The sequence below is a fragment of the Apium graveolens genome, chromosome 4, assembly GCF_009905375.1.
Source record: "Apium graveolens cultivar Ventura chromosome 4, ASM990537v1, whole genome shotgun sequence".
Classification (NCBI taxonomy): domain Eukaryota; kingdom Viridiplantae; phylum Streptophyta; class Magnoliopsida; order Apiales; family Apiaceae; genus Apium; species Apium graveolens.
Genome location: NC_133650.1, coordinates 308536890 through 308564647, shown reverse-complemented (window position 1 = coordinate 308564647; position 27758 = coordinate 308536890). Strand labels below are relative to the sequence as shown.

At 30.6% G+C, this 27758-nt stretch overlaps 8 protein-coding genes across 8 annotated transcripts; 4 read left to right on the top strand and 4 right to left on the bottom strand.

Annotated features, from left to right (window-relative positions):
• Positions 1–2170: 2170 nt before the first annotated feature.
• On the bottom strand, positions 2171–2992 carry LOC141720076 (agamous-like MADS-box protein AGL80). The gene has a single exon (XM_074522433.1). The coding sequence runs from the start codon at positions 2990–2992 to the stop codon at positions 2171–2173; it is 822 nt and encodes a 273-aa protein (XP_074378534.1).
• Positions 2993–3934: 942 nt separating this feature from the next.
• Positions 3935–4639, top strand: LOC141720075 (uncharacterized). The gene has a single exon (XM_074522432.1). The coding sequence runs from the start codon at positions 3935–3937 to the stop codon at positions 4637–4639; it is 705 nt and encodes a 234-aa protein (XP_074378533.1).
• Positions 4640–4653: 14 nt separating this feature from the next.
• On the top strand, positions 4654–5370 carry LOC141720074 (uncharacterized). Its single transcript, XM_074522431.1, has 2 exons — positions 4654–4780; positions 4988–5370. Exons 1-2 carry the CDS (start codon positions 4654–4656, stop codon positions 5368–5370), a joined length of 510 nt encoding a protein of 169 aa, XP_074378532.1.
• A 1746-nt stretch (positions 5371–7116) lies between these two features.
• LOC141720073 (agamous-like MADS-box protein AGL80) lies at positions 7117–7941 on the bottom strand. Its single transcript, XM_074522430.1, has one exon. It carries the CDS (start codon positions 7939–7941, stop codon positions 7117–7119), a length of 825 nt encoding a protein of 274 aa, XP_074378531.1.
• A 5290-nt stretch (positions 7942–13231) lies between these two features.
• LOC141720072 (agamous-like MADS-box protein AGL80) lies at positions 13232–14053 on the bottom strand. Its single transcript, XM_074522429.1, has one exon. It carries the CDS (start codon positions 14051–14053, stop codon positions 13232–13234), a length of 822 nt encoding a protein of 273 aa, XP_074378530.1.
• Positions 14054–16148: 2095 nt separating this feature from the next.
• Positions 16149–16808, top strand: LOC141720071 (uncharacterized). Its single transcript, XM_074522428.1, has one exon. The coding sequence runs from the start codon at positions 16149–16151 to the stop codon at positions 16806–16808; it is 660 nt and encodes a 219-aa protein (XP_074378529.1).
• Positions 16809–22955: 6147 nt separating this feature from the next.
• LOC141720070 (agamous-like MADS-box protein AGL80) lies at positions 22956–23821 on the bottom strand. The gene has a single exon (XM_074522427.1). It carries the CDS (start codon positions 23775–23777, stop codon positions 22956–22958), a length of 822 nt encoding a protein of 273 aa, XP_074378528.1. The 5' UTR covers positions 23778–23821.
• A 2133-nt stretch (positions 23822–25954) lies between these two features.
• On the top strand, positions 25955–26833 carry LOC141720069 (uncharacterized). Its single transcript, XM_074522425.1, has one exon. It carries the CDS (start codon positions 25955–25957, stop codon positions 26831–26833), a length of 879 nt encoding a protein of 292 aa, XP_074378526.1.
• Positions 26834–27758: the final 925 nt, after the last annotated feature.

The window sequence follows — 27758 nt, the reverse complement described above, 5'->3', positions numbered from 1 at the left end:
TGATCAAATTCGTCTTCTATCACTTGAAGACCAGCTTTCTAGCTATATTGTTGACATGAGAAGTAATGCTGAATTTCAAAATTTGAAGGGCATCCATGATCTTGCTCAAAAAATGCTTCAAAAACACAAAGATATTGGATTTCCTTGGGTTTATATGTTGATAAAATTGTCACTAATTCTACCGGTTGCAACTGCAACAGTTGAGAGAGGATTTTCAGCAATGAAACTTGTTAAAACTACGCTTCGGAATAGAATGGGAGATATTTGGTTGAATGATTGTTTGATAACATATATTGAGAGAGATATTTTTCAAACAATTGAAAATGAAGAAATTATGAAACGATTTCAGAGTATGAAAGATAGGCTGATGATCTTGTAAATATTACATTATAATATATGTTCATTTGCTCTTTTGCTTATAGTTGTTGATTTGATTACAATTTTTTTTTCCGGCCCCCCTAAATTGAAACCTGGATCCGCCACTAGATAGGCTTCTGGTAGCACAACCGTGAGAAATTATTAAAACGGATCATAATTCGATTTCTAAATGAAGTGAAAGGGCTCCCTAGCTATCTCAAGACTTGTACCACTTCTAGGATATTATTAGCTTATGTTTTATAAATAATTAAATATTCACTCTTAAAAAAACAGTGTATGTTCACCTCCAAAAATATTCTTGAACTAAACTTTACCTATACTTCTATAATTAGCTCTATAACCCGTGCGAGGCACAACATGTTCTAAAATATTATAATTTTTTTAATTAATTTTAATATTTTTTTTGGCATATTTAAAAACTTAAATTAATGATAAATATTGAGAATTATCAACCTTATTTTGCTCTATGTTGTATTTGAAAAAAAATTCTAATAGCAGTTATATTATTGTCGACTTGCCTCTTCATATTTGATACTGTAGAATAATTTTTTTGTGTTGTATTGGGGTAATTTTGTGTAATACACGTGCATAGTGTAGTGTATATGTGACTATATACTATACACGTGACAAAATATATTTTGAACTGTAAAATACGTTTTTTGTATTATATTGATAATAATTTTATGTAATATTACAGATACATGAAGATATATATGTGATTATATTATTGTCTCATTTATAGGTAAGTATTTGATGTTTAAAGTATGCCATAAAAATCGTATTAAATGTTAAACAATTTAAAAATATTATGTTTTGCAAGTGTACCCTAAAATTATTTGGTGATGATTTCTCTTAAACCACAATTAATTTATTACATGTCACTAAAAAATTGATGTAATTTTTATGTTAATTATTATCTCAGATTTTTAATTCTTAATTAAATTTATCACATTTTAAATTTTATATCATTGAAAATAACATATGTATACATATATATGTAAGTGTGTGTAGCTATTAATTATAAAAAAATTCATATACTTTAATGAAGATTAGCTATTAATGAATATTAAATAAGAAATAATAAATAGAACAAGGGTTAAAATAGTCATTTCACATTGAATAAATTGTCGCACCCAACCTCATTTGCTCTATTATATATATAATAGATTTAATATACCTTGAAGTTATTAATGTATAAAAATAACGAAGAAAAAAAAAGGAATATAACAAGCAATGGAATTATTGTAGCAACGCAAAAATAAGAACACACCAGATAGAAATTTATTAAAAGCAAAACAAATATCCTTCAAAGTTCGAAAGAATGTTAAAAATAATATTTTTTTGGTGCAAAATGCTGAAAAATATCCATTCTGGAAGTGTAGTGCTGAAAATATTCGTTTGGATACGCATTTGCCATATGATTATCATGTTTTGTACTAAATACTCATTTGTCAAATGAGTATCCAGTTTTTATTTTTTTTATATTTTTGTGATACGCATTTGGCAAATGCGTATCCCAATGATAATACGAAATGCGTATCTTTAGTAATTTTCTTACATACCCAATTCTCAAATGCGTATTACACTTATCAAATTACAAAATACGTAACCAAAACGGTATTTTCATCATATTTTTTGAAAATGGGTATTTTGAGCAAATTCAACCCAAAAATGGGTATTTTTGACCATAATCCTCAAGGTTGATCGGAAAAAACAACAAAAACACAAGTAACCAGCACTATCACATAAATCTTTTCATCTGCTTCTCCTTGATTGTAGCTCTGATTGGAAACTATGGAAAGAATGCACTTGACCACATGCCACCATTCTGCGCATCTCCATAAGGCATCATCGTCTCCTCACCGCGACTAAATCCCAAATTCTGGCAGTGTTGCTGCTGGTTCAGCATCTGATCAGTACTGCTGTTCCCACTATTGCTGTTGATCCAGTCGCTAAACCAAGGCGGTCTCTGCTGCTGCTGCTGCATTGCTTCCATCTCGCCCTCTAAAGCCTTTTCTTCCGTTCCATCAATACAATTAGCCACTCCTTTACCTTTCAACATTGCAGCAGCTGATCCCGAGCCACAGCCAGATCCAGAGCCAGAGCCAACTTTCCCAGTAGTAGTATTCTTTTTCTTAGTAGCCGATATCTGATCAATTCTTTTATAAATCTCCTTCAACTTGTGATCAATAAGCCAACCAAGATCATTCAAATCCGGGATCATCAAATTTTGTAAACCAATTTTCCCCGTCAAACACTGATACATAACCTCAATCATTTCCTTCTCCCTATTATCCTTACACTGTTTCTTCAACTGCTCATTAGCTTTCGCAATCCTCTGTCGCATAAAACTCTCCTGATTAACCATCTTCTTGCTCTGCTCCATCTCGGGCATTCGCTTAAACTGAGACAACACACGCTGAACACCTTCTGTATTAGGCCACACTTCAGGTCGGGGCTCATACTGACTATAAATGATAGCACAAGCATCAATACCACATAAGGTACTCAACTCTCCAACCTTCTTCATCAGCCCCTTCTTCCTTTTCTTGAATGTCGCTTTTCGAGAAGCATCATTACTGATGAATGCTAACTTCACCTTCTTTCTTGTCATGATGCCTTGTATGATTTTTGTAGAAAACACCAAACAGGGCAAGATCAAAGTATATGGAAGTTATGTGTTTATATATAACTCTTTTTTGCTCTTTCACTACTAAATAAGAAATGTGTGCATTTTTGTAAACGCATCTGAGATTTCTTTGCCAATGAGGCAAATCAATATAATTAAATTTCTTGATGCATAACATGAACACGCATTTATATGTTAAGATCTTTGTTTCTTCTTAATTTGTTTTTGGTATATGGTTTGATACGACAGCCAACCATTACTACTACTAGGTTCTCAATAAAGTAAGAGCTCCCAAGTAAAGAGTTTATATCTTTAACATGAAGTAACATAAATTACCTCAGAAGTTAATACAACAGCTCAACAAAAGAAATTTATCAGTAACTAGTCAATATTTGTCAAGTGTAATACATAAACAAGCAACATTTGTAAAGAAAAACAATGGCAGTTGGTCTGTGATCTCAGATGATAGGCAGTTGGTCTGTGATCAACCATATAAGTCACTTTTCACCATATTAGAGTCACTTTGCACCCTATAAGAGCCACTTGCCACCATATTGATACAATTAACATGTTAACATCATGAATATCCAGTTTAGCTTCGTTTTAGCACACTTTGATATTTCATAATAGGACTCAACTTTGGGCCACATTTTGACTCTAATCAACTATGTAAGTCACTTTTCACCATATTAGAGTCAATTTGCACCCTATAAGAGTCACTTACCACCATATATTTGTAAAATTAACATGTTAAAATTATATACATCCAATTTGATATCCTTTTACCATCTCTTAGTGCCACTATCACACAAGTCAATTTTGTTCCACATTTTGCCTCTAATCAACCGTGTAAGTCACTTTTCACCATATTAGAGTCACTTTGCATCCTATAAGAGTCACTTGTCACTATATATTGATCCAGTTAATATGTTAACATCATGTACATGCAATTTGATATCTTTTAACCATCTCTTGATTGTCCTAAAATCAGCAATTGACGTACTCTTTGCCACACGTGGTCTGAGCATATCGCGTATTCGTGGTCAAGGTTTTGACGGGGCTAGTAATATGAACAGACATATTAGTGGGCTAAAAAGTTTAATACAAGCAGAAAATGCATCTGCCTTTTATGTGCATTGCTTTGCTCATCAATTACAGCTCACACTTGTTGCAGTTTCAAAAAAGCATGATAAAATTTGCTCATTTTTTGACCATCTAGCATCTTTGGTGAATTTTGTTGGGGCTTCTTGCAAGAGAAAAGAATTAGTCGTGGTGAAACAAATAGAAAAGTTAGCTGAAGAAATATCCCAAGGCAATCGAATGACTGGTAAAGGCTTGAATCAAGAGGCAGTTCTTAAACGTCCTGGAGATACAAGATGGGGTTCGCATTATCATACAATTCTAAGTGTGATTTCTTTATTTTCACCGGCCCTTGATGTGCTTGAAGAAATAAAAGACATGCCTTCCTTTCATGAAAATAAAGGAGAGATTTATAGACTTATTGATGCAATGAATGACTTTGAGTTTATTTTTCTATTGCATTTGATGAGAAAAGTTTTAGGAATCACAAATGACTTATCACAAGTACTACAAAGAAAAGACCAGGATCTTGCTAATGCTTATGTTTGGTAAATGTATCGAAGAAAATGTTACAAACATTCAGAGATGATGGATGGAATGAGTTAATTGTTGATGTTTCCAAATTCTGTGAAAAGTTTGAGATCGATGTCCCAGATATGGATGCTATCTCTATGCCTCGTGGAAGATCAAGAGGTAAACTGCAAAAAGTTTCTAATAAACACCACTTCAAGATTAGTTTGATGAATACTATAATTGATTATCAATTGCAAGAGATTAACGAGCGTCTTGATAGAGATAACATGGAGTTACTTTCCTGCATATCATGCCTAAATCCGCAGAATTATTTCTTAACTTTTGATAAGTAAAAATTAGTTCAACTTGCAAGATTTTATCCTTCAGAATTTGATCAAATTCGTCTTCTATCACTTGAAGACCAGCTTTCTAGCTATATAGTTGACATGAGAAGTAATGCTGATTTTCAAAATTTGAAGGACATCCATGATCTTGCTCAAAAAATGGTTCAAAAACACAAAGATATGGGATTTCCTTGGGTTTATATGTTGATAAAATTGTCACTAATTCTACCGGTTGTAACTGCAACAGTTGAGAGAGGACTTTCAGCAATGAAACTTGTTAAAACTACGCTTCGGAATAGAATGGGAGATATTTGGTTGAATGATTGTTTGATAACATATATTGAGAGAGATATTTTTCAAACAATTGAAAATGAAGAAATTATGAAACGATTTCAGAGTATGAAAGATAGGCCGATGATCTTGTAAATATTACATTATAATATATGTTCATTTGCTCTTTTGCTTATATTTCTTGATTTGATTACAATTTTTTTTTCTGGCCCCCCTTAAATTGAAACCCGGATCCGCCACTAGATAGGCTTCTGGTAGCACAACCGTAAGAAATTATTAAAACAGATCACAATTCGATTTCTAAATGAAGTGAAAGGGCTCCCTATCTATCTCAAGACTTGTACCACTTCTAGGATATTATTAGCTTATGCTTGATAAATAATTAAATATTCACTCTTAAGAAAACAGTGTATGTTCACCTCCAAAAATATTCTTGAACTAAACTTTACCTATACTTCTGTAATTAGCTCTGTAACCCGTGCGAGGCACAACATGTTCTAAAATATTATAATTTTTTAAAATTAATTTTGATGTTTTTTGGCATATTTAAAAATTTAAATTAATGATAAATATTGAGAATTATCAACCTTATTTTGCTCTATGCTGTATTTGAAAAAAAATTCTAATAGCAGTTATATTATTCTCGACTTGCCTCTTTGATACTGTATAATAACTTTTTTTGTGTTGTATTGGAGGTAATTTTGTGTAATACACGTGCATAGTGTAGTGTATATGTGACTATATACTATACACGTGACAAAATATATTTTGAACTGTAAAATACTTTTTTTGTACTATATTAATAAGGATTTTATGTAATATTACAAAAACATGATGATATATATGTGACTATATTATTGTCTATTTTATAAGTAAGTATTTGATGTTTAAAGTATGCCATAAAAAATCGTATTAAATTTTAAACAATTTAAAAATATTATATTTTGCAAGTGTACCCTAAAATTATTTGGTGATGATTTCTCTTAAACCACAATTAATTTAATACATGTTACTAAAAAATTGTTGTAATTTTTATGTTAATAATTATTTCAGATATCTAATTCTTAATTAAATTTATCATATTTTAAATTTTATATCATTGAAAATAACATATGTATACATATATATATGTAAGTGTGTGTAGCTATTAATTACAAAATAATTCATATACTTTAATGAAGATTAGCTATTAATAAATATCAAATACGAAATAATAAATAGGACAAGGGTTAAAATAGTCATTTCACATTGAATAAATTGTCTCACCCAACCCCATTTGCTCAATTATAAGATTTAATATACCTTGAAGTTATTAATGTATAAAAATAACGAAGAAAAAAAAAGGAATATAACAAGCAATGAAAGTATTGTAGCAACGCAAAATAAAAACACACCAGATAGAAATTTATTTAAAGCAAAACAAATATCCTTCAAAGTTCGAAAGAATGTTAAAAATAATATTTTTTTGGTGCAAAATGCTGAAAATATCCATTCTCGGAGTGTAGTGCTGAAAATATTCGTTTGGATATGCATTTACCATATGATTATCCTGTTTTGTACTATATACCAATTTGTCAAATGAGTATCCAGTTTTTTTTTTTTATATTTTTGTAATACGCATTTGGCAAATGCGTATCCCAATGATAATACGAAATGCGTATTTTTAATGATTTTCTTACATACCCAATTCTCAAATGCGTGTAATACGCATTTGAGCATATTTTTTTGAAAATTGGTATTTTGAGCAAATTCAACCCAAAAATGGGTATTTTTAACCATCATCCTCAACGTTGATCGGAAAAACAACAAAAACAAAAGTAACCAGCACTATCACATAAATCCTTTCATCTGCTTCTCCTTGATTGTAGTTCTGATTGGAAACTATGGAAAAAATACACTTGACCACATTCCACCATTCTGCGCATCTCCATAAGGCATCATCATCTCCTCACCGCGACTGGTTGATCCCAAATTCTGGCAGTGTTGCTGCTGGTTCAGCATCTGATCAGTACTGCTGTTCCCATTATTGCTGTTGATCCAGTCGCTGAACCAAGGCGGTCTCTGCTGCTGCTGCTGCATTGCTTCCATCTCGCCCTGTATAGCCTTTTCTTCCGTTCCATCAACACAATTAGCCACTCCTTTACCTTTCAACATTGCAGCAGCCGATCCCGAGCCACAGCCAGATCCTGAGCCAGAGCCAACTTTCCCAGTAGTAGTATTCTTTTTCTTAGTAGCCGATATCTGATCAATTCTTTTATAAATCTCCTTCAACTTGTGATCAATAAGCCAACCAAGATCATTCAAATCCGGGATCATCAAATTTTGTAATCCAATTTTCCCCGTCAAACACTGATACATAACCTCAATCATTTCCTTCTCCCTATTATCCTTACACTGTTTCTTCAACTGCTCATTAGCTTTCGCAATCCTCTGTCGCATAAAACTCTCCTGATTAACCATCTTCTTGCTCTGCTCCATCTCCGGCATTCGCTTAAACTGAGCCAACACACGCTGAACACCTTCTGTATTAGGCCACACTTCAGGTTGGGGCTCATAGTGACTATAAATGATAGCACAAGCATCAATACCACATAAGGTACTCAACTCTCCAACCTTCTTCATCAGCCCCTTCTTCCTTTTCTTGAATGTCGCTTTTCGAGAAGCATCATTACTGATGAATGCTAACTTCACCTTCTTTCTTGTCATGATGCCTTGTATGATTTTTGTAGAAAACACCAAACAGGGCAAGATCAAAGTATATGGAAGTTATGTGTTTATATATAACTCTTTTTTGCTCTTTCACTACTAAATATGAAATGTGTGCATTTTTGTAAACGCATCTGAGATTTCTTTGCCAATGAGGCAAATCAATATAATTAAATTTCTTGATGCATAACATGAACACGCATTTATATGTTGAGATCTTTGTTTTTTCTTAATTTGTTTTTGGTATATGGTTTTACACGTTTTCATGTCATTTGAGGTAAGTATAATTACTTAATTAGTTGTAATATCTAGCTAAATAAAAGTTTCCATAGTTAGGTAATAAATATAGAATCATTTTAATTGGAAACATATAATCTCAATATGATTTTCCAAATTGATAAATCATAAAATTGTAATTACTTGCGTGTTTGTTAAGTACAAATAATTAACGGCTACATTGAATAGTAAATTATATTTGGATCAATTAGAACGTATGGTGTTCCCTTCTTCAAAATTTAAATCAAAGCCGAAACGAGCTGAGTTGGATATTACACGAACAATACATAGTTGACTACAATTTATAAGTTACTTATAAATCAGAATTACATATATTTTTAAAATTATTTTATTAATTACAAGATATCTTAAGCCGGTTCAAAACGATGTTTAGAATAGATACAATTTCAGTGACTTGTTCGACTCTTGCCCATCCGTAAAAAAAGCGAGGGAGATACGCGATATCAAGGTATTTTGGGCTAAATGAAAAATGTCAGAGTTGACTGATACTGATACCTTATCAGCTGACTTATACTGATACTGATATCGTATCGTCCTCTTTTCCTTCTGTAACAGAGTAACTCATTTGCAAAAATTAACTTTGTTTTTCAAAAATAACAAATTTGTTTTTTAAAAACTAACTTTTTCAAAATACGAGTAAAAATAAAATTTATTTGTCTTGATTAGTTTATCAAATAAAAATATTAGTAAATTGTTAAAAATGTTGAAATGTGTTATAAATCGAAAATCTTTTTCAATATAAAAAATGTAAAATTAAAAACAGAAATCCAAAAAATGTAAAATAAAAACAGAAAAGCAAAGTCTGTTTGTACAAAGTAAAAAACAAAATATAAAAAAAAGCCAAAAAAAGACAACAAAAGGTGGGTGGTGTCGAATCAAAGCAGCCCGCGGTTATTCACGATTATTCGTTTTATTCGTGTTATTCGTCGTTCGCCCTGAACCGCTAGACTCGTCGAACCATTAAAATCGCCTAATTCGCGAGCTGTTCACGAGTTAACTGGTTGTTAAACCGGACCGCTGGAAATTCGCCCCGGCACGGGCGGCCCGACCGTTTGGCCGGCTCTACTGATACGACAGCCAACCATTACTACTACTAGGTTCTCAAATAAAGAAGAGCTCCCAAGTAAAGAGTTTATATCTTTTACATGAAGTAACATAAATTGCCTCAGAAATTAATACAATAGCTCAACAAAAGAAATTTATCAGTAACTAGTCAATATTTGTCAAGTGTAATACATAAACAAGCAACATTTGTAAGGAAAAATAATGGCAGTTGGTCTGTGATCTCAGATGATAGGCAGTTGGTCTGTGATCAACCATATAAGTCACTTTTCACCATATTAGAGTCACTTTGCACCCTATAAGAGCCACTTGCCACCATATTGATACAATTAACATGTTAACATCATGAATATCCAGTTTAGCTTCGTTTTAGCACACTTTGATATTTCATAATAGGACTCAACTTTGGGCCACATTTTGACTCTAATCAACTATGTAAGTCACTTTTCACCATATTAGAGTCACTTTGCACCCTATTAGAGTCACTTACCACCATATATCTGTAAAATTAACATGTTAACATTATACACATCCAATTTGACATCCTTTTACCATCTCTTAGTGCCGCTTTCATACAAGTCAATTTTGTTCCACATTTTGGCTCTAATCAACCGTGTAAGTCACTTTTCACCATATTAGAGTCACTTTGCACCCTATAAGAGTCACTTGTCACTATATATTGATACAGTTAATATGTTAACATCATGTACATGCAATTTGACATCCTTTAACTATCTCTTGATTGTCCTAAAATCAGCAATTGACGTACTCTTTGCCACACATGGTCTGAGCATATCACGTATTCGTGGTCAGGGTTTTGACGGGGCTAGTAATATGAACAGATATATTAGTGGGCTAAAAAGTTTAATACAAGCAGAAAATGCATATGCCTTTTATGTGCATTGCTTTGCTCATCAATTGCAGCTCACACTTGTTGCAGTTTTAAGAAAGAATGATAAAATTTGCTCATTTTTTGACCATCTAGGATTTTTGGTGAATTTTGTTGGGGCTTCTTGCAAGAGAAAAGAATTAGTCCGGGTGAAACAAATAGAAAAGTTAGCTGAAGAAATATCCCAAGGCAATCGAATGACTGGTAATGGCTTGAATCAAGAGGCAGTTCTTAAACGTCCAGGAGATACAAGATGGTGTTCGCATTATAATACAATTCTAAGTGTGACTTCTTTATTTTTCACCGGCACTTGATCTGCTTGAAGAAATAAAAGTTATGCCTTCCTTTCATGAAAATAAAGGAGAGATTTATAGACTTATTGATGCAATGAATGACTTTGAGTTTATTTTTCTATTGCATTTGATGAGAAAAGTTTTAGGAATCACAAATGACTTATCACAAGCACTACAAAGAAAAGGCCAGGATCTTGCTAATGCTTTATGTTTGGTAAATGTATCGAAGAAAATGTTACAAACATTCAGAGATGATGGATGGAATGAGTTAATTGTTGATATTTCCAAATTCTGTGAAAAGTTTGAGATCGATGTCCCAGATATGGATGCTATCTCTATGCCTCGTGGAAGATCAAGACGTAAACTGCAAAAAGTTTCTAATAAACACCACTTCAAGATTAGTTTGATGAATACTATAATTGATTATCAATTGCAAGAGATTAACGAGCGTCTTGATAGAGATAACATGGAGTTACTTTCCTGCATATCATGCCTAAATCCGCAGAATTCTTTTTTAACTTTTGATAAGTAAAAATTAGTTCAACTTGCAAGATTTTATACTTCAGAATTTGATCAAATTCGTCTTCTATCACTTGAAGACCAGCTTTCTAGCTATATTGTTGACATGAGAAGTAATGCTGATTTTCAAAATTTGAAGGGCATCCATGATCTTGCTCAAAAAATGCTTCAAAAACACAAAGATATTGGATTTCCTTGGGTTTATATGTTGATAAAATTGTCACTAATTCTACCGGTTGCAACTGCAACAGTTGAGAGAGGATTTTCAGCAATGAAACTTGTTAAAACTACGCTTCGGAATAGAATGGGAGATATTTGGTTGAATGATTGTTTGATAACATATATTGAGAGAGATATTTTTCAAACAATTGAAAATGAAGAAATTATGAAACGATTTCAGAGTATGAAAGATAGGCTGATGATCTTGTAAATATTACATTATAATATATGTTCATTTGCTCTTTTGCTTATAGTTATTGATTTGATTACAATTTTTTTTTCCGGCCCCCCTAAATTGAAACCTGGATCCGCCACTAGATAGGCTTCTGGTAGCACAACCGTGAGAAATTATTAAAACGGATCATAATTCGATTTCTAAATGAAGTGAAAGGGCTCCCTAGCTATCTCAAGACTTGTACCACTTCTAGGATATTATTAGCTTATGTTTTATAAATAATTAAATATTCACTCTTAAAAAAACAGTGTATGTTCACCTCCAAAAATATTCTTGAACTAAACTTTACCTATACTTCTATAATTAGCTCTATAACCCGTGCGAGGCACAACATGTTCTAAAATATTATAATTTTTTTAATTAATTTTAATATTTTTTTTGGCATATTTAAAAACTTAAATTAATGATAAATATTGAGAATTATCAACCTTATTTTGCTCTATGTTGTATTTGAAAAAAATTTCTAATAGCAGTTATATTATTGTCGACTTGCCTCTTCATATTTGATACTGTAAAATAATTTTTTTGTGTTGTATTGGGGTAATTTTGTGTAATACACGTACATAGTGTAGTGTATATGTGACTATATACTATACACGTGACAAAATATATTTTGAACTGTAAAATACGTTTTTTGTATTATATTGATAATAATTTTATGTAATATTACAGATACATGAAGATATATATGTGATTATATTATTGTCTCATTTATAGGTAAGTATTTGATGTTTAAAGTATGCCATAAAAAATCGTATTAAATGTTAAACAATTTAAAAATATTATGTTTTGCAAGTGTACCCTAAAATTATTTGGTGATGATTTCTCTTAAACCACAATTAATTTATTACATGTCACTAAAAAATTGATGTAATTTTTATGTTAATTATTATCTCAGATTTTTAATTCTTAATTAAATTTATCACATTTTAAATTTTATATCATTGAAAATAACATATGTATACATATATATGTAAGTGTGTGTAGCTATTAATTACAAAAAAATTCATATACTTTAATGAAGATTAGCTATTAATGAATATTAAATAAGAAATAATAAATAGAACAAGGGTTAAAATAGTCATTTCACATTGAATAAATTGTCGCACCCAACCTCATTTGCTCTATTATATATATAATAGATTTAATATACCTTGAAGTTATTAATGTATAAAAATAACGAAGAAAAAAAAAGAATATAACAAGCAATGGAATTATTGTAGCAACGCAAAAATAAGAACACACCAGATAGAAATTTATTAAAAGCAAAACAAATATCCTTCAAAGTTCGAAAGAATGTTAAAAATAATATTTTTTTGGTGCAAAATGCTGAAAATATCCATTCTGGGAGTGTAGTGCTGAAAATATTCGTTTGGATACGCATTTGCCATATGATTATCATGTTTTGTACTAAATACTCATTTGTCAAATGAGTATCCAGTTTTTAATTTTTTTATATTTTTGTGATACGCATTTGACAAATGCGTATCCCAATGATAATACGAAATGCGTATCTTTAGTATTCTCAAATGCACGCATTTGAGCATATTTTTTATGCGTATACCAATGATAATACGAAATGCGTATCTTTAGTATTCTCAAATGCGTGTAATTAGCATTTGAGCATATTTTTTGAAAATGGATATTTTGAGCAAATTCAACCCAAAAATGGGTATTTTTAACCATTATCCTCAAGGTTGATCCAAAAAACAACAAAAACACAAGTAACCAGCACTGTCACACAAATCCTTTCATCTGCTTCTCCTTGATTGGAAACTATGGAAAGAATGCACTTGACCACATGCCACCATTCTGCGCATCTCCACAGGGCATCATCATCTCCTCACCGTGACTAAATCCCAAATTCTGGCAGTGTTGCTGCTGGTTCAGCATCTGATCAGTACTGCTGTTCCCACTATTGCTGTTGATCCAGTCGCTAAACCAAGGCGGTCTCTGCTGCTGCTGCTGCATTGCTTCCATCTCGCCCTCTATAGCCTTTTCTTCCGTTCCATCAACACAATTAGCCACTCCTTTACCTTTCAACATTGCAGCAGCTGATCCCGAGCCACAGCCAGATCCAGAGCCAGAGCCAACTTTCCCAGGAGTAGTATTCTTTTTCTTAGTAGCCGATATCTGATCAATTCTTTTATAAATCTCCTTCAACTTGTGATCAATAAGCCAACCAAGATCATTCAAATCCGGGATCATCAAATTTTGTAAACCAATTTTCCCCGTCAAACACTGATACATAACCTCAATCATTTCCTTCTCCCTATTATCCTTACACTGTTTCTTCAACTGCTCATTAGCTTTCGCAATCCTCTGTCGCATAAAACTCTCCTGATTAACCATCTTCTTGCTCTGCTCCATCTCCGGCATTCGCTTAAACTGAGACAACACACGCTGAACACCTTCTGTATTAGGCCACACTTCAGGTTGGGGCTCATAGTGACTATAAATGATAGCACAAGCATCAATACCACATAAGGTACTCAACTCTCCAACCTTCTTCATCAGCCCCTTCTTCCTTTTCTTGAATGTCGCTTTTCGAGAAGCATCATTACTGATGAATGCTAACTTCACCTTCTTTCTTGTCATGATGCCTTGTATGATTTTTGTAGAAAACACCAAACAGGGCAAGATCAAAGTATATGGAAGTTATGTGTTTATATATAACTCTTTTTTGCTCTTTCACTACTAAATAAGAAATGTGTGCATTTTTGTAAACGCATCTGAGATTTCTTTGCCAATGAGGCAAATCAATATAATTAAATTTCTTGATGCATAACATGAACACGCATTTATATGTTAAGATCTTTGTTTCTTCTTAATTTGTTTTTTTTATATGGCTTTTACACGTTTTCATGTCATTTGAGGTAAGTATAATTAGTTGTAATATCTAGCTAAATAAAAGTTTCCATAGTTGGGTAATAAATATGGAATCATTTTAATTGGGAATATATAATCTCGATATGATTTTCCAAATCGGTAAAATCGTAAAATTGTAATTACTTGCGTGATTGTTAAGTACAAATAATTAACGGCTACATTGAATAGTAAATTATATTTGGATCAATTTGAAAGTATGGTTTTCCCATCCTCAAAATTTCTATCAAAGCTGAAACGAGCTGAGTTGGATATTACACGAACAATACATAGTTGACTACAATTTATAAGTTACTTATAAATCAGAATTACATATATTTTTAAAATTATTTTATTAATTACAAGATATCTTAAACCGGTTCAGAACGATGTTTAGAATAGATAAAATTTCAGTGACTTGTTCGACACTTGCCCGTCCGTAAAAAAAGCGAGGGAGATACGCGATATCAAGGTGTTTTGGGCTAAATGAAAAATGTCAGTTGACTGATACTGATACCGTATCAATTGACTTATACTGATACTAATACCGTACCGTCCTCTTTTCCTTCCGTAACAGAGTAACTCATTTGCAAAAATTAACTTTGTTTTTCAGAAATAACAAATTTGTATTTTAAATACTAACTTTTTCAAAATACGAGTAAATATAAAATTTGTTTGTTTTAATTAGTTTATCAAATAAAAATATGTGTAAATTGTTAAAAATGTTGAAATGTGTTATAAATCGAAAATCTTTTTCAATATAAAAAATGTAAAATAAAAACAGAAATCCAAAAAATGTAAAATAAAAACAGAAATGCAAAGTCTGTTTGTACAAAGTAAAAAACAAAATATAAAAAAAAAACAAAAAAAGACAACAAAAGATGGGTGGTGTCGAATCAAAGCAACCCGCGGTTATTCACGATTATTCATTTTATTCGTTATTCGTGTTATTCGTCGTTCGCCCCGAACCACCAGACTCGCCGGACCATTAAAATCGCCTAATTCGCGAGCTGTTCACGAGTTAACTGGCTGTTGAACCTGACCACTGGAAATTCGCCCCGGCACGGGCGGCCCGACCGTTTGGCCGGCTCTACTAATACGACAGCCAACCATTACTACTACTAGGTTCTCAAATAAAGTAGAGCTCCCAAGTAAAAAGTTTATATCTTTAACATGAAGTAACAGAAATTGCCTCAGAAGTTAATACAATAGCTTAACAAAAGAAATTTATCAGTAACTAGTCAATATTTGTCAAGTGTAATACATAAACAAGCAACATTTGTAAAGAAAAATAATGGCAGTTGGTCTGTGATCTCAGATGATAGGCAGTTGGTCTGTGATCAACCATATAAGTCATTTTTCACCATATTAGAGTCACTTTGCACCCTATAAGAGTCACTTGCCACCATATTGATACAATTAACATGTTAACATCATGAACATCCAATTTAGCTTCGTTTTAGCACACTTTGATATTTCATAATAGGACTCAACTTTGGGCCACATTTTGACTCTAATCAACTATGTAAGTCATTTTTCACCATATTAGAGTCACTTTGCACCCTATAAGAGTCACTTGCCACCATATATTTGTAAAATTAACATGTTAACATTATATAAATCCAATTTGACATCCTTTTACCATCTCTTAGTGCCACTTTCATACAAGTCAATTTTGTTCCACATTTTGGCTCTAATCAACCGTGTAAGTCACTTTTCACCATATTAGAGTCACTTTGCACCCTATAAGAGTCACTTGTCACTATATATTGATACAATTAATATGTTAACATCATGTACATGCAATTTGACATTCTTTAACCATCTCATGATTGTCCTAAAATCAGCAATTGACGTACTCTTTGCCACACATGGTCCGAGCATATCGCGTATTCGTGGTCAAGGTTTTGACGGGGCTAGTAATATGAGCAGACATATTAGTGGGCTAAAAAATTTAATACTAGCAGAAAATGCATCTGCCTTTTATGTGCATTGTTTTGCTCATCAATTGCATCTCACACTTGTTGCAGTTTCAAAAAAGCATGATAAAATTTGCTCATTTTTTGACCATCTAGGATCTTTGGTGAATTTTGTTGGGGCTTCTTGCAAGAGAAAAGAATTAGTCCGGGTGAAACAAATAGAAAAGTTAGCTGAAGAAATATCCCAAGGCAATCGAATGACTGGTAAAGGCTTGAATCAAGAGGCAGTTCTTAAACGTCCAGGAGATACAAGATGGGGTTCGCATTATCATACAATTCTAAGTGTGATTTCTTTATTTTCACCGGCACTTGATGTGCTTGAAAAAATAAAAGAAATGCCTTCCTTTCATGAAAATAAAGGAGAGATTTATAGACTTATTGATTCAATGAATGACTTTGAGTTTATTTTTCTATTGCATTTGATGAGAAAAGTTTTAGGAATCACAAATGACTTATCACAAGCACTACAAAGAAAAGACCAGGATCTTGCTAATGCTTATGTTTGGTAAATGTATCGAAGAAAATGTTACAAACATTCAGAGATGATGGATGGAATGAGTTAATTGTTGATGTTTCCAAATTCTGTGAAAAGTTTGAGATCGATGTCCCAGATATGGATGCTATCTCTATGCCTCGTGGAAGATCAAGACGTAAACTGCAAAAAGTTTCTAATAAACACCACTTCAAGATTAGTTTGCTGAATACTATAATTGATTATCAATTGCAAGAGATGAACGGGCGTCTTGATACAGATAACATGGAGTTACTTTCCTGCATATCATGCCTAAATCCGCAGAATTATTTCTTAACTTTTGATAAGTAAAAATTAGTTCAATTTGCAAGATTTTATCCTTCAGAATTTGATCAAATTCATCTTCTATCACTTGAAGACCAGCTTTCTAGCTATATAGTTGACATGAGAAGTAATGCCGATTTTCAAAATTTGAAGGGCATCCATGATCTTGCTCAAAAAATGGTTCAAAAATAAAAAGATATTGGATTTCCTTGGGCTTATATGTTGATAAAATTGTCACTAATTCTACCGGTTGCAACTGCAACAGTTGAGAGAGGATTTTCAGCAATGATACTTGTTAAAACTACGCTTCGGAATAGAATGGGAGATATTTGGTTCAATGATTGTTTGATAACATATATTGAGAGAGATATTTTTCAAACAATTGAAAATGAAGAAATTATGAAACGATTTCAAAGTATGAAAGATAGGCTGATGATCTTGTAAATATTACATTATAATATATGTTCATTTGCTCTTTTGCTTATATTTGTTGATTTGATTACAATTTTTTTTCCGGCCCCCCTTAAATTGAAACCTGGATCCGCCACTAGATAGGCACTAGATAGGCTTCTGGTAGCACAACCATAAGAAATTATTAAAACGGATCACAATTCGATTTTTAAATGAAGTGAAAGGGCTCCCTAGCTATCTCAAGACTTGTACCACTTCTAGGATATTATTAGCTTATGCTTTATAAATAATTAAATATTCACTCTTAAGAAAACAGTGTATGTTCACCTCCAAAAATATTCTTGAACTAAACTTTACCTATACTTCTATAATTAGCTCTATAACCCGTGCGAGGCACAGCATGTTCTAAAATATTATAATTTTTTTAATTAATTTTGATGTTTTTTTGGCATATTTAAATATTTAAATTAATGATAAATATTAAGAATTATCAACCTTATTTTGCTATATGTTGTATTTGAAAAAAAATTCTAATAGCAGTTATATTATTGTTGACTTGCCTCTTCATATTTGATACTATATAATAAATTTTTTTGTGTTGTATTGGGGTAATTTTGTGTAATACACGTGCATAGTGTAGTGTATATGTGACTATATACTATACACGTGACAAAATATATTTTGAACTGTAAAATACGTTTTTTGTATTATATTGATAAGAATTTTATGTAATATTACAAAAACATGATGATATATATGTGATTATATTATTGTCTATTTTATAAGTAAGTATTTGATGTTTAAAGTATGCCATAAAAAATCGTATTAAATGTTAAAAAATTTAAAAATATTATGTTTTGCAAGTGTACCCTAAAATTATTTGGTGATGATTTCTCTTAAACCACAATTAATTTAATACATGTTACTAAAAAATTGATGTAATTTTTATGTGAATAATTATTCGAGATATCTAATTCTTAATTAAATTTATCACATTTTAAATTTTATATCATTGAAAATAACATATGTATACATATATATGTAAGTGTGTGTAGCTATTAATTACAAAATAATTCATATACTTTAATGAAGATTAGCTATTAATGAATATTAAATACGAAATAATAAATAGGACAAGGGTTAAAATAGTCATTTCACATTGAATAAATTGTCTCACTCAACCCCATTTGCTCTATTATATATATAATATATATATAACTAGCATAATAACTCGTGCGAGACACGAGTCATTTTTTAGAGTTTACTTATGCAATATACAATTATAATATTTTTAGCTATTTTTTTATTTGTAAATATTGTACAATGTCTAACGTATATCAAATACAAGTTGATTATTTATCAATATGTATTATTTTCATACAAAATATTACCAAATTACACAACGTTTCAAATATAGCTCATTAAGCAATATATATATATATATATCTATTCTTGTTTGTGTTGTATAATTTGTATTCAGTGTTCTAAAAATCCCTGATTAATCCTTAAAAAATATTTGGCCGATCTATTTTTTGAAATCCGATTAATATTTATAAATTATTTTTGAATTATATAATTCATAATAAATAAGGTAAATATATTATAAATTATTAAAATATTAAATATATCTGATTTTTATTTCGATTAATCCCCGATTTGCCGATTAATCCCTAATCGGTACCTAAACCGATTAGTACCGATTACCGATATTTATAACCATGTTTGTATTTAATGAATGAATATAAAAAGGGTAGTCAGTGTACGTTTAAAACGAAACGATTAAACTTAATCTATAGAACGTCATTAGCATGTTTACAAAGAAAAAGCTAAAAATAAACATAAATGTCGTATACACAGTTGACCAAAAATTTTAAATTTTATTTAAATAAAGTATATGTAGTGGGCTATATTATTACCGAGTTCACTAATAACTTACAATTAACTTACTTAATTTGAAAAGATAAAAATTCATAATTGAAGTCAGAATGACTTGCAATCATAATATACAATAATATAAAATTTACACTACTATAAAAGTTGATTTTAATGAAAAATGTTAGTTTTTAAAATTCAACATATGTATGTATGGAAAAATGTTAGTTTTTTATTTACACTACTGTTAAAAAAGTAAGATTAAGTTATGTGTGTGTGTCAACATGTAAATTATCGTATATTATATTTTTTAGTAAATTAAGATGGTTTTAATTATTTATATGCTAAATATCTGATTTGTATACATGTATAATCATTATTAACATCTAGTGAGACAATTGATTACTTAAATAATATGAATTATTCAAAAATTAAAATTATGTAATAAATAAATAGATTGCAATAATATATATATATATATGGTATTCACATTATTACTGACAAGCAATCCATATCTATTTTTTACGCAACCGAGTATCAATCATGGTTATAACATAAAAATATATTATATATTGTAAAGACTTATTATTAATATTCAAGATTTTTTTTTTCAATTCTTTATATGTGAAATACAATTCTTTAAAATTAACTGTACAAATATTCAAGTAACTATTTTTTTCGAAATTCAAGTAGCTATCTTAAAAGCTAAATAAAATACTAACTTAGCACACTTACATATTATGTGTATCATAAAAAGCACATGTGACAATATGGTGCAGTGATATGAGGTTGTATATGTGAATAAAATATGTCAAGACATTACTAAATTACACAACATTTCCAATATAGCTCATTAGAAAAATATATATATTCTTGTTTGTGTTGTATAATTGTATTTAATGAATGAATATAAATAGGGTAGTTAGTGTTCGTTTAAAATGAAACAAATAAATTTAATATGTAGAATGTCGTTGGTATGTTTATAAAGAAAAAGTTAAAAATTAACATATATGTTGAATATAGAGTTGACCAAAAAATTTAAATTTTATTTAAGTAAACTATATAACTGGTATATATTATTATTGAGTTCTCTACTAATTTACAATTAACTTACTCAATTTAAAAAGATAAAAAATGAATAACTGAATTCAGAATTACTTGCAATCATAATATAAAATAATATAAAATTTACACTACTGTTAATATAAAAGTTGATTTTAATGGAAAATGTTAGTTTTTGAAATTTAACGTATGTATGTTTAGAAAAATGTTAGTTTTTTTACACTACTCTTAACAAAATAAGATTAAGTTTGTCTATGTTAGCATGTGAATTATCGTATGTTACATTTTTTAGGAAATTACGTTGGTTTCAATTATTTATATGCTAAATATCTAATTTATGTACATGTATAATCATTATTAATATCTACTGATGCAATTGATTACTTAAATAACATGTATTTATAATTATTCAAAAATTAAAATTATGTAATAAATAAATTGCAATAATTTATATATGGTATTCACATTATCACTCACAAACAATCCATATATATTTTTTACGCGACCGAGTATCAATCATGTAACATAGAAATAAATTATATATTGTAAGACTTATTATTGATGTTCATGATTTTTTTCAAGAATTTGAAGGAAAAATTATAATTATATTGTTATTTAAACTATTTTTAGTTTCTTTCATTACAACTCTAATATTTTTTCATATAATAATTTGATAATATTGTATACTATTCTCCTAAAATTAAATATTTTTCAATTCGATAAAGTTTTATAAATATTAGTTGAACTGGTTAATTCCTTCAAATTATTGACCAATATTTTTTTAAATAGTATACAATGTATTGAATCAAATGCTACAATATAGTATAGATATAACTTTTATTTGAATAATTCAAAATATTAAAATAATTTAAAATATTTGTACAATATTATTCTGATCAATAAATATTGTTTATCTAAAAGATTTTTTTTAAATGCTAGTTTTTATAAGTGAAAAATGAAAAATAAATCGATTTAATATAACATCATAATTTTAACAAATCTCGTGAGATCTCATATCAAATTTAAAATATTTTTAAAATCAGTACAAGTCCCAAAACACTATTGCGCTACCAGCGAAGTTAGTAATTTTAATACAAATAATCAGTTGACTTGATTCTATAAATACCTCAAACACATCAATTTATATTAATATAAGATATCAAAAAATTTCACATTATTGGTAAGATATTCTCGTCGAACTTGTAATTTAAATTTACTAAACGTAGAATATTACAATGTTTTTCGGCTAGTCATGTACTCAAATTTCAAGTATTTTTTGAATAATGGGCCAAATTCTGATTTCAAATTCAAAATAAACTAAAATTCATTGACACATTATAATTTGAATTTATCTAAATATTTAATACCAATCTAGATTATTTATATATAGGTGATTCTATTTTCAATATTTTCTTTAAAAATTATATATGTATATTTTAATTACTTTTTATAATTAAAAATATGTTAAAAATATCTGAGATATATTTTCAAACTAAGAAATAATAATAAATAAGATAATAATCCATTTGTGTACTATGCTTAAATTTATATATGAAATTCAGTTCTTTAAAACTAATTGTACAAATATTCAAGTAACTATCATTTTTTTTGCGGAATTCAAGTAGTTATATTTAAAGTTAAATAAAATATTTCTTTCGCACACTTACATATTATATGTATGATAAAAAGCACATGTGACAATATGGTGTAGTGGTACGAGGTTGTATTGAAGAATGAAGTAGCTCGAGTTCGATTCTCACAAAACACAACTTTTATATAAATATTAAAAACAGGGGTAATTTAGTCTTTTCAATGAGACTTTTTAATCTCAAAATATTATCCCCATGTTGTGCTATTATATATAGAAGAGATAGATTTAATATACCTTGAAGTTATTAATGTATAAAAATAACGAAGAAAAAAAAGGAATATAACAAGCAATGGAATTATTGTAGCAACGTAAAAATAAGAACACACCATATAGAAATTTATTAAAAGCAAAACAAATATCCTTCAAAGTTCGAAAGAATGTTAAAAATAATATTTTTTTGGTGCAAAATTCTGAAAATATCCATTCTGGGAGTGTAATGCTGAAAATATTCGTTTGGATACGCATTTGCCATATGATTATTCTGTTTTGTACTAAATACCCATTTGTCAAATGAATATCCCGTTTTTATTTTTTTTATATTTTTGTGATACGCACTTGGCAAATGCGTATCCCAATGATAATACGAAATGCGTATCTTTAGTATTCTCAAATGCGTGTAATACGAATTTGAGCATATTTTTTATGCATATACCAATGATAATACGAAATGCGTATCTTTAGTATTCTCAAATGCGTGTAATTAGCATTTGAGCATATTTTTTGAAAATGGGTATTTTGAGCAAATTCAACCCAAAAATGGGTATTTTTAACCATTATCCTCAAGGTTGATCCAAAAAACAACAAAAACACAGGTAACCAGCACGGTCACACAAATCCTTTCATCTGCTTCTCCTTGATTGGAAACTATGGAAAGAATGCACTTGACCACATGCCACCATTCTGCGCATCTCCATAAGGCATCATCATCTCCTCACCGCGACTAAATCCCAAATTCTGGCAGTGTTGCTGCTGGTTCTGCATCTGATCAGTACTGCTGTTCCCACTATTGCTGTTGATCCAGTCGCTGAACCAAGGCGGTCTCTGCTGCTGCTGCTGCATTGCTTCCATCTCGCCCTCTAAAGCCTTTTCTTCCGTTCCATCAACACAATTACCCACTCCTTTACCTTTCAACATTGCAGCAGCTGATCCCGAGCCACAGCCAGATCCAGAGCCAGAGCCAACTTTCCCAGTAGTAGTATTCTTTTTCTTAGTAGCCGATATCTGATCAATTCTTTTATAAATCTCCTTCAACTTGTGATCAATAAGCCAACCAAGATCATTCAAATCCGGGATCATCAAATTTTGTAAACCAATTTTCCCCGTCAAATACTGATACATAACCTCAATCATTTCCTTCTCCCTATTATCCTTACACTGTTTCTTCAACTGCTCATTAGCTTTCGCAATCCTCTGTCGCATAAAACTCTCCTGATTAACCATCTTCTTGCTCTGCTCCATCTCCGGCATTCGCTTAAACTGAGCCAACACACGCTGAACACCTTCTGTATTAGGCCACACTTCAGGTTGGGGCTCATACTGACTATAAATGATAGCACAAGCATCAATACCACATAAGGTACTCAACTCTCCAACCTTCTTCATCAGCCCCTTCTTCCTTTTCTTGAATGTCGCTTTTCGAGAAGCATCATTACTGATGAATGCTAACTTCACCTTCTTTCTTGTCATGATGCCTTGTATGATTTTTGTAGAAAACACCAAACAGGGCAAGATCAAAGTATATGGAAGTTATGTGTTTATATATAACTCTTTTTTGCTCTTTCACTACTAAATAAGAAATGTGTGCATTTTTGTAAACGCATCTGAGATTTCTTTGCCAATGAGGCAAATCAATATAATTAAATTTCTTGATGCATAACATGAACACGCATTTATATGTTAAGATCTTTGTTTCTTCTTAATTTGTTTTTGGTATATGGTTTTACACGTTTTCAAGTCATTTGAGATAAGTATAATTAGTTGTAATATCTAGCTAAATAAAAGTTTCCATAGTTAGGTAATAAATATAGAATCATTTTAATTGGAAACATATAATCTCAATATGATTTTCCAAATCGGTAAAATCGTAAAATTGTAATTACTTGTGTGATTGTTAAGTACAAATAATTAACGGCTACATTGAATAGTAAATTATATTTGGATCAATTTGAAAGTATGGTGTTCCCTTCTTCAAAATTTAAATCAAAGCCAAAACGAGCTGAGTTGGATATTACACGAACAATACATAGTTGACTACAATTTATAAGTTACTTATAAATCAAAATTACATATACTTTTAAGATTATTTTATTAATTACAAGATATCTTAAGCCGGTTCGGAACGATGTTTAGAATAGATACAATTTCAGTCACTTGTTCGACTCTTGCCCATCCGTAAAGAAAGCGAGGGAGATACGCGATATCAAGGTGTTTTGGGCTAAATAAAAAATGTCAGTTGACTGATACTGATACCGTATCAGTTGACTTGTACTGATATTGATATCGTATCGTCCTCTTTTCCTTTCGTAATAGAGTAACTCATTTGCAAAAATTAACTATGTTTTTCAAAAATAACAAATTTGTTTTTTAAAAATTAACTTTTTCAAAATACGAGTAAAAATAAAATTTGTTTGTCTTGATTAGTTTATCAAATAAAAATATGAGTAAATTGTTAAAAATGTTGAAATGTGTTATAAATCAAAAATCTTTTTCAATATAAAAAATGTAAAATAAAAACAGAAATATAAAAAATGTAAAATAAAAACAGAAATGCAAAGTCTGTTTGTACTAAGTAAAAAACAAAATATAAAAAAAACAACAACAAAAGGTGGGTGGTGTCGAATCAAAGCAGCCCGCAGTTATTCACGATTATTCATTTTATTCGTGTTATTCGTCGTTCGCCCTGAACCGCTAGACTCGTCGGACCATTAAAATCCCCTAATTCGCGAGATGTTCACGAGTTAACTGGCTGTTGAACCGGACCGCTGGAAATTCGCCCCGGCACGGGCGGCCCGACTGTTTGGCCGACTCTACTGATACGACAGCCAACCATTACTATTACTAGGTTCTCGAATAAAGTAAGAGCTCCCAAGTAAAGAGTTTATATCTTTAACATGAAGTAACAGAAATTGCCTCAGAAGTTAATACAATAGCTCAAAAAAAAAGAAATTTATCAGTAACTAGTCAATATTTGTCAAGTATAATACATAAACAAGCATCATTTGTAAAGAAAGACAATGGCAGTTGGTCTATGATCTCAGATGATAGGCAATTGGTATGTGATCAACCGTATAAGTCACTTTTCACCATATTAGAGTCAGTTTGCACCCTATAAGAGTCATTTGCCACCATATTGATACAATTAATATGAAAACATCATGAACATCCAGTTTAGCTTCGTTTTAGTACATTTTGATATTTCATAATAGGACTCAACTTTGGGCCATATTTTGACTCTAATCAACTATATAAGTCACTTTTCACCATATTAGAGTCACTTTGCACCCTATAAGAGTCACTTACCACCATATATTTGTAAAATTAACATGTTAACATTATATACATCCAATTTGACATTTTTTTACCATCTCTTAGTGTCACTATCATACAATTCAATTTTGTTCCACATTTTGGCTCTAATCAACCGTGTAAGTCACTTTTCACCATATTAGAGTCACTTTGCACCCTATAAGAGTCACTTGTCACTATATATTGATACAATTAATATGTTAACATCATGTACATGCAATTTGACATCCTTTAACAATCTCTTGATTGTCCTAAAATCAGCAATTGACGTAATCTTTGCCACACATGGTCTGAGCATATCGCGTATTCGTGGTCAAGGTTTTGACGGGGCTAGTAATATGAGCAGACATATTAGTGGGCTAAAAAGTTTAATACTAGCAGAAAATGCATCTGCCTTTTATGTGCATTGCTTTGCTCATCAATTGCAGCTCACACTTGTTGCAGTTTCAAAAAAGCATGATAAAATTTGCTCATTTTTTGACCATCTAGCATCTTTGGTGAATTTTGTTGGGGCTTCTTGCAAGAGAAAAGAATTAGTCCGGATGAAACAAATAGAAAAGTTAGCTGAAGAAATATCCCAAGGTTATCGAATGACTGGTAAAGGCTTGAATCAAGAGGCAATTCTTAAATGTCCAGGAGATACAAGATGGGGTTCGCATTATCATACAATTCTAAGTGTGATTTCTTTATTTTCACCGGCACTTGATGTGCTTGAAGAAATAAAAGACATGCCTTCCTTTCATGAAAATAAAGGAGAGATGTATAGACTTATTGATGCAATGAATGACTTTGAGTTTATTTTTCTATTGCATTTGATGAGAAAAGTTTTAGGAATCACAAATGACTTATCACAAGCACTACAAAGAAAAGACCAGGATCTTGCTAATGCTTTATGTTTGGTAAATGTATCGAAGAAAATGTTACAAACATTCAGAGATGATGGATATAATGAGTTAATTGTTGATGTTTCCAAATTCTGTGAAAAGTTTGAGATCGATATCCCAGATATGGATGCTATCTCTATGCCTCGTGGAAGATCAAGAGGTAAACTGCAAAAAGTTTCTAATAAACACCACTTCAAGATTAGTTTGCTGAATACTATAATTGATTATCAATTGCAAGAGATGAACGGGCGTCTTGATACAGATAACATGGAGTTACTTTCCTGCATATTATGCCTAAATCCGCAGAATTCTTTCTTAACTTTTGATAAGTAAAAATTAGTTCAACTTGCAAGATTTATCCTTCAGAATTTGATCAAATTCGTCTTCTATCATTTGAAGACCAGCTTTCTAGCTATATAGTTGACATGAGAAGTAATGCTGATTTTCAAAATTTGAAGGGCATCCATGATCTTGCTCAAAAAATGGTTCAAAAACACAAAGATATTGGATTTCCTTGGGTTTATATGTTGATAAAATTGTCACTAATTCTACCGGTTGCAACTGCAACAGTTGAGAGAGGATTTTCAGCAATAAAACTTGTTAAAACTACGCTTCGGAATAGAATGGGAGATATTTGGTTGAATGATTGTTTGATAACATATATTGAGAGAGATATTTTTCAAACAATTGAAAATGAAGAAATTATGAAACGATTTCAGAGTATGAAAGATAGGCCGATGATCTTGTAAATATTACATTATAATATATGTTCATTTGCTCTTTTGCTTATATTTCTTGATTTGATTACAATTTTTTTTCTGGCCCCCCTTAAATTGAAACCCGGATCCGCCACTAGATAGGCTTCTGGTAGCACAACCGGAAGAAATAATTAAAACGGATCACAATTCGATTTCTAAATGAAGTGAAAGGGCTCCCTATCTATCTCAAGACTTATACCACTTCTAGGATATTATTAGCTTATGCTTGATAAATAATTAAATATTCACTCTTAAGAAAACAGTGTATGTTCACCTCCAAAAATATTCTTGAACTAAACTTTACCTATACTTCTGTAATTAGCTCTATAACATGTGCGAGGCACAACATGTTTTAAAATATTATAATTTTTTAAAATTAATTTTGATGTTTTTTGGCATATTTAAAAATTTAAATTAATGATAAATATTGAGAATTATCAACCTTATTTTGCTCTATGCTGTATTTGAAAAAAAATTCTAATAGCAGTTATATTATTCTC

Bases quoted from the DNA above. Each gene is read 5' to 3' on its own strand.
- LOC141720076 (XM_074522433.1), bottom strand. From the start codon at position 2,992: ATGACAAGAAAGAAGGTGAAGTTAGCATTCATCAGTAATGATGCTTCT.
- LOC141720075 (XM_074522432.1), top strand. From the start codon at position 3,935: ATGTTAACATCATGTACATGCAATTTGATATCTTTTAACCATCTCTTG.
- LOC141720074 (XM_074522431.1), top strand. From the start codon at position 4,654: ATGTTACAAACATTCAGAGATGATGGATGGAATGAGTTAATTGTTGAT. The intron at 4,781-4,987 runs GTAAACTGCAAA...TTTATCCTTCAG, and splicing joins GCCTCGTGGAAGATCAAGAG to AATTTGATCAAATTCGTCTT.
- LOC141720073 (XM_074522430.1), bottom strand. From the start codon at position 7,941: ATGACAAGAAAGAAGGTGAAGTTAGCATTCATCAGTAATGATGCTTCT.
- LOC141720072 (XM_074522429.1), bottom strand. From the start codon at position 14,053: ATGACAAGAAAGAAGGTGAAGTTAGCATTCATCAGTAATGATGCTTCT.
- LOC141720071 (XM_074522428.1), top strand. From the start codon at position 16,149: ATGATTGTCCTAAAATCAGCAATTGACGTACTCTTTGCCACACATGGT.
- LOC141720070 (XM_074522427.1), bottom strand. From the start codon at position 23,777: ATGACAAGAAAGAAGGTGAAGTTAGCATTCATCAGTAATGATGCTTCT.
- LOC141720069 (XM_074522425.1), top strand. From the start codon at position 25,955: ATGAGCAGACATATTAGTGGGCTAAAAAGTTTAATACTAGCAGAAAAT.